Here is a 7,500-nt window from a genome sequence, read left to right as displayed (position 1 = left end):
CCTGCTGAGCAGATTTGATGATTTGCTGGGACAGCGCTGGGCTCTTTAGTCTCGATGAATGATCCAATATCTCAGTGCTCACAGCTGTAGGGCTCAAATGACAGCATGGGAAGTCGGCTTAGCAGGGGCGACGCAAGCGGAAACTGTACTTATGTACACTAGCGGTCAAAGGTTTGGACTCACCCTATGAATTTGCTGTTTTTTTCTGTCATTCTCATGACTATTGACATTGCAGTTTCTCACTGAAGGCATCAAAACTACGTATGAACACACATGGAATTATGGAGGAAACAAAAATGTAAAATAACTCAAAACATGTTTTATATTTCAATTCTTCAAAATTGCCACTTTTCATAAAAAGCATATTTAGAGTTATTGAACGCGTTTTTTAGTTTTTTTTTTGCTGCATAATTAAATATATCTTGCTCATTTATTTTATTTATGTCTTCGGTATCTATCTGCAGTCTAGAAAAGAATTTGCATGATAAGGTGTGTCCAAACGTTTGTCTGGCAACGTGCAACATAAGCAGCCATGAACTGTGTGGATGCACGTGCTGTCGCCGGTACCTTTTGAATGTTGCGTTCGATGTTGAGAGGCAGGTTGAAGAGGAACTTGAAGCGCTGCAGGACGTTGAGGGCGTTGCGAGTGGAATCTGCTTTGTCTTTGCGGCCCAGGACCTCCTGGAAGAGAGTATCGGCCGTGTCGCTGGCTCCTGCGGAGAGAAGGGCGAGTGCGTGGATGCATTATAAGAACTGGATACTGCCAATGCGGCGGCGAGACGATTTTTCCCAGTGGCCACTCGAGGTACTGCGGCAACAAAATCCCATGGGCCCAAAAAGCATTATTCCCATAGACCGCAGTAGAAAAATAAAGATCTTTAAAACGGCTGACAGGACAGCTGTGACCTGAAATGTGATTCATAGCAAATCTTTCTATTGTAGATTTTTCACTTATGGTCTTTTAGTCGTTTAAGAAAATGATAAAAGGCCAGAAAATCAACAGAAAACAGTTTATTCCCAGTGTGACGTCACAACGTACGTGCTGCCGTGTCTCAGCTCTGTTTGGCCGAGCGAGGGAGGACGAGGAGGTTCGGGGTAAATGAGAGAGCGGGAGAGCATAAAAACAAACAGCCACGCCGCACTTTGCTTTTAATAGCGGGCTCTGGTTTTCTTCCCGTGCCGTCCGTCTGCTGTCTGACAGACGGACAGAGAGCTCGCAGCTGAGGAGAAAGTGACACCTATCTCTTGGTCAGAGGGTTTAGCGGCTCGCTACCTTCGTGGGTGGCCTTCAATGTGCTGTCGAAAGAAAAAAAGGAAAGAAAGAAAAAAAAAACCCGCTCTACTTCAAATAAAACCTCCACCACCAAAACAAAATCCACAAAAAAAAACAAAAAAAACAGCACTGGACAAAACAGAGGGATCGGTCGCGTTACTCATTTGTAAATCTGGGCTGTCGGGATTGAAATGCACCGTTTTAACACTGGCGTGACTCAGAGAGCGGAGAGTCTGAGGCGGCCGCGGGATGAAAGCTACATCCGGCTGAGAGGTTTGTTTACACTGGACTCCAGGAAAAAGGAGCTGCTTATTGACCCTCCATTAGAAAAGTCACATTATCATGTATGAGATGAACGAGTGGGAACGAGAGATGTGCTGAGCAATGGGCTCCCGGCGAAGGGGAAGGAGTGCGGAGGGAACGCTGAGCATCTGGCCAAAGAAAAATACAAAAGCGACGGCTGAAAGGCTCGTGTGCACATCTGAAGGGGAGGGTTGGGGTTCTTCGATATATACCTCCATACGGATCCGTGTGAAAAACCACCTCATGACAGCGTCAAAACCTTTTGGACACGTTTGAGAGGTTTTTCCAAGTTTAGCTGTTTCCATCACCATTTTTTTTTTTAATGTCCTCTTTAGGTTTTACGCAATTCTAGGGGTGACGGAAACTCAGCCAGTTGGAGTTGGGAAGGCGAGTTGAAGAGTTGGGAAGGCGAGTTGAACGAGAACAGTGAGAAGGAAGCGAAACGGTTCCTCTTCGTCAAGTTGTGCTGCTGGGTCGAACCAAAAAAATGATCTTAATCTTGAAACACGTGGGGCTCTCGGCTATAAACAGCTGTCAGTTGTTAGAAATGTCAGCGTACAGCACCGGCTAGGTCTAGTCTAACACTCAGAAAGGCTTCAGTCTGTTGTGGGGGATGCAGGCGAGTCCAGAAGGTCAACTTCTTACCAGAACATTCTCAATAAAAAACATATGGGACACTTCTTATATTATGTGGATTTCAGGAAAGATTGTGAAATGAAAGGTGGATTTTTTTATTTTTTTTATCTTCCTTTGTCACACTGGTAGAGTTTGTACACTGCGTGCATGCATGCAGACTGTGGCTGATCACATTGCATAAACGCCTCAGCGTGAATGAGAAGACGCTTACTGTTGAGGATGTTTTCCAGCCGCTGGGTCATGGACTCCTCCACCCGCTCCGTCCCGTCAGACTCCACCCGCTGATGAATGGCTGAAAGAAAATATTTGGAATTCATTTTGTCCCATAAAGGCCTGCGATGAACAATAATCAAGTGAAATTACACAAAATACCATGCAATTAATGTCGAGGTATAGAAACAGTAAAAATAGTAGGACCAACCCCCCCCCCCCCCCCCCCTTCCTCCCCCATCCTCCAGACAGAACCATTTTCAATTTCAGGAACCGAAGGTAAAACAATAAACAGGCCCTAGCCCAGCATGAGATGGGAGATAACCCCGGTGATCTCCACCCGCAGATGCTTCCATTGAACCAACACACCCCCGTGCCTGTTCCCACGCAACCCAGTCACCCGACCTGCTTCCACCGGCGACTGTACCGGATCAATTCACCTCGTCGCCGTGGTCGTTAACCGCCAAGTTGTGTGGTCTCGGGACGTTAAAGGACCCTTTGACCCGAGAGGTAACGTGAATTAATGAACTTTCAGCTCTTTGGAGGGGAAAAAAAAAAAATCAATGTGAATTAATAAAGTTTCAGCTCTCTGGGGGGTGGGGGGGGAACCTCCAAAAACTCGCCAATGAAACAATGTCAGGGGCTACGACTACAATGTTGTAGTCGAGACCGCACCAACCGAGACCAAGAGTTTATCAAGAGCAGAGAGCATCGAGATGGAGACCAGACCAAGACTTTATCAAAGAAAAATAAGAAGAAAACAGAAAAAAATGACCAGAATCTTTCAAGTTTGCGTCTAAATGGATCAGAAACAGCAAGGTGTCTTTTAATCATTTTCTTTAACATTTTGCTGCTTTGCCAACTATTCTGAAACCATTTTCAAAAAAACAACTTTGCTTTATAAAATTAATGAATAGATAAATAAATGAGGAGTGTTAAACGGCAGCAGCTGGATATTTTCCTGTTATTATCGTGTCATTACAGTGTTGGCTGAGTCCCCACTGGTCTTGGTCAAAAATCCCCAATCCACCCAGAGACCCTTCAATCTGCAGTACAGCAACACTAACAGAAAGGAGAGGAACTCCGATGCTTGCGTTGATCACTTGGCGCGAGGAGCCTCACATGCCGGCGGGTGTAATTGACCAAGGAAAAAAAAAGAGGCAAATGAGTGGCGAGCTGCACCGCGGGAAAACAAATGGTATGCAGCGGTGGGCAGCCGGGCGCTGAGAGCTGCACAGCGGGTTTATTGACAAAGTAAAAGAGAGGTGGAGCGGGCTCGGGAGGAATCTGCTGCGTGCTCGCAGAGTGATTCCAAAGACTTGCAACTACCAGACATCTCAAGACCGGGAGGGCGAAGACATGATGTGGGGGAAGAGAGCGGGGGGGGGGGGCGGAGGGAGGAGAAAAAAAGTAGTTGCATCAGTGTCTGTTTTGGTATTTTATATGGATTCTTTACAGCACTGTGTTCCATGTTGAGTGTATAAATCATACACATTTAATATTGTTGTCATCATGAACATTATTAATATAATTCATTTTAGCACACACACTGTTTGGTCATAAAATTATAAAAGCAACAACAACAACAACAAAAAAACAATCTCAGGAGCCGCTTGGGAGTCAAAAGAACCGTTTCTCTGAAAAGAGCAGGATTTCCCATCACTATTGCAATACACTTTGAGTGACTTGATATCGTCTGCAAACAGGAAGTTGATTCTTATTCGTTTTCCGGTGAAACTAGCCGTAGTTTGGCGCTTTACTGCCCCTAGTGGTTAAAAACGCGATCACAAGTGGCACGCTCGAGACGCATGTTAATGCCATGTGCGAACAGATGCTTCAAGATGCGTACTCAGTGATACCATCCACAAAAACAGTTGCAAGTGACCAAGTGCAAACAGGGCCTTTGATGCAAGTACATTTGAACCAAAGTTGCGCAATAGATTTTGAAACTCATTTTATCACCTACTTCATATGTCTTCCTTAGCGCTTTTAATATTTGTCTGCCGTTATCATTTATGATGCCTGCATATATAAATCCAAGTTCTTCTTCTTATTATTATTATTATTGTTATATGTCATAGTGACAGCAGTCTTTTATGTGTGCTGTGACACCTGAATTTCCCCCATGGGGGTAAATAAAGAATCTATCCATCTATTGTGAATGACTGCAAATAAAGATAAAGCTCTTCCTTCAAACACGCCAAGCACGACGGCGGCTGCTGCTGCTGCTGCTGGCGACGTGGGAGTCGCGCAGCGGTGGGATTGATGAGGCCCAACGCTGGGGCGGGCGGACGGACACACGCACACTGGCGGCTCTGCTTCGTGTCTCCCCCCGCCCCCTCCCACCTCCCTCCCTCGCCCGTTGCCAGCTGCGCGGCCTCTGCATCTGTCACACGCCGAGGGTGGAGGGGTTGGGGGGGGGCTGATGACGCAACCTCGAACCTAAACATCAGGTCAGAGTCCGGATAGCACGCACGAGCCAGGGTCCCGAGGAAGAGCCGCCGCTTCCTGGAAGCGTCCGAGTGGAGGGGCGGGAAGAAAAAAAAAAATGAATAAGAATAAAAATACAGTGTCCCTGGATTCTAAAGCTGGAGATGTTTTGACTCCTGTGGAGGGCGGGTGTGGGGTTGGGGGGGGGGGGGGGGGGAGAGACAGGGGAATGGGGGGCTCAGGGAATAGAGACCCTGGGAATCTGGCATTTTTGGAACACGGTAGCCCGTTCCGTTTCCTGCGTGGCTGGGAGACTTCCTCTTCACGCACAACAATGAAAAAGCCACAAAATTTCAACATTTTGGACGAGACCCCTCCCCCCCCTCATCCCCCCAGACTCCCTGGCAGACTGGGGTAGTGGTGGTGTGTGTGTGTGTGTGTGTGTGTGTGTGTGTGTGTGTGTGTGTGTGTGTGGGGGGGGGGTCGGCTGTGTCACACAGCAGCAACAGCAGCAGCAGCGTGGCTCCTGGACCACACAGTGTCTGGCCGACTCTTTCACCATGTCTGAGGTGGTTCACACAGGGGCTGTTTATGCGACCGCTTTATTTCATCACGGCAAAGAAGAAGAAGAAAAAAAATTCCCTCCTGCAACTAATTAAGTATTATATAAAATGGGAACAGCATATTTAGAGAAAGAAACTTTTTTTTTGCTGCTCTTTTTTGAATGCCTTGACTTCAACGATGTCTCCAGGTACCAGAAGGTGACTCACACACTGTTAGAGGCTCAGTCCAGTAGGAGCTCAAACTCCCACTGCCAAACAAAAGCTGCGTTTCCACTGCGGTTTCTCGCAAAATATAAAAGCGATATTTCTAAAATTGTCGATGAATTGAATGATTCAATTTCCATTGAATGGTGTGAAGCCATAATTCTCGTCAACTCTCGCCCACGTCTGCTTTTGTTCGCTTAGTGTCAAGAACGGTTGTTATATTGTTCTCTTTGATTACTTGTAAAAAAAATAAAAAAAATAATTCCATCTCCTCCTCCGCCCAATCATAACGCGCCATTTTCCATGACACTTTTGCGATATACCTTTATATGGATACGTATGAAAAACCACCTCATGACAGCGTCAAAACCGTTTAGCGTTTAGCTATGTTTGAGAGGTTTTTCCACGTTGAGCTTCCATCTCCAGTTTTTCATTGTGATATTTAGGATTTTGCACAACTCTAGGGGTGATGGAAACACAGCCAGTATCTGCACAGCTCCAATTTTTATTTATTTATTTATTTTTTGGGGGCGGGGGTGTCTCTGGTTTATGTTATCTCTGTCTGCTATTTAGCAAAGTATTGTTTTACTTTAAGACAAGAAGCAGCAGACTTTTTTTTTTTTTTTTTTTTTTAACTCAACAACAGACAACAGCAGCCCGTGTTTAGACATAAAATCTTCACCTAAAACTTTGGCTGGAGGCCTTATTTTTAAACTGGGACCAGCTCACCCAGCCAAAACAAACAGTAATTAACAAGATTTCTGGTTTGCAGATGCTAAAGTCTAAACTGTTTAAGTGCAAAGCGTAGCTCATTAGAAAGGGATGATTTCGTTGGAGGTGGTTAGCAGAGGGAGGGAGGCGCACTTTCAGGCACAGCCCTGATATTTGCTCTAAATATTTTCTGCTGGCCTCATTTATTCTCAAGATTTGGCCGCCTCCTCTTTGGCTTCCACCTTGCCGACAGCAGCCGCAGCAGCCCCTTCGCCCGCATTGGAAAAATAACCCCGGCCTTCGATTAAAGCCATCAATAAAAATCTCACATGTGAAGGACTGAAAACAAACAGAGGAGGAGACAAAATAACTGGATGGTGATTGAGGGAGCTAGAGGCCTCGACGTCCAGTTGGCTGTTCCTGCACAATAGCAGCCTGTTGACGCTCATTCCGTTTTCCTTTTCGCAGGTAAAGGCTGAAGCGGCGCACCTGAAAACCACAGGAAAGCCGCCAGCTGCTCGCTGCCAGACGGAGAAAGGATTGACGGCCGGTCAAAGAGCTGCGCTCAGGAGCTCCAGCGGGGGGCGCCTGCTGGTACGTCGGTTTGGCCGAGCACACCTGCTGCACTTTGGCTTAAAATGAACCTTATAAACTAGAGACGCGGGACATTTCTGTTTAAGAGCAAGTGTCTGGATCAGGGCTGGGCAAACTTTATGACTGGCGGGGCCACAATGGGTTCAAAAATTCAACAAAGGGGGCCGGAGCAGCAGCAGCTGATGGATGGAGTGTTTTGGTGAGCCACCTCATAGGTGGAAAAAATATATATCAAACGTGTCGCTTTAATGTCAATTGAAAATGAACAAAAGCAAAGTTACAGACAAATCAGTGTCTATGAAGCCCCACCAGGGTGTTTAGCACTTAGAACCTCCTAGAACCAACTAGAACCATCCAGAACCACCCCTGGACCACCAGGGCGTTTAGCTCTTTATTGAAACGACTCTGAAAACACTGAAAAAAATTGATGGAATGCAGCTATTTTACAACTTACTTCCCTATTAATATCACTTCTTCAAGTTTGGCAGGCCGGATTAAAAATCTTAACGGACCGCATATGGCCCCCGTGCCGCAGTTTGCCCGCACCTGTTCCAGAGAGTAAGGTACCGTTAAGTC

General features: G+C 46.3%; 1 protein-coding gene across 1 annotated transcript in view; it reads right to left on the bottom strand.

Moving 5' to 3' along the window:
- The window catches only part of exoc2 (exocyst complex component 2), a 54,849-nt gene that overhangs the window by 25,588 nt on the left and 21,761 nt on the right, over positions 1-7,500 (bottom strand). The window contains exons 7-8 of the mRNA XM_076045359.1: positions 2,424-2,504; positions 568-713 (exon numbers count right to left, since the gene is read on the bottom strand). Coding sequence (XP_075901474.1) covers positions 568-713; positions 2,424-2,504 — 227 coding nt within the window. The remainder of the gene's footprint in view (positions 1-567; positions 714-2,423; positions 2,505-7,500) is intronic.

This window comes from Nelusetta ayraudi, unplaced genomic scaffold, assembly GCF_046127955.1.
Source record: "Nelusetta ayraudi isolate G7.1 ecotype Tasmania unplaced genomic scaffold, CSIRO-AGI_Nayr_v1 ptg000084l, whole genome shotgun sequence".
Taxonomy (NCBI): domain Eukaryota; kingdom Metazoa; phylum Chordata; class Actinopteri; order Tetraodontiformes; family Monacanthidae; genus Nelusetta; species Nelusetta ayraudi.
This window is presented reverse-complemented; position numbering and strand designations above follow the sequence as displayed.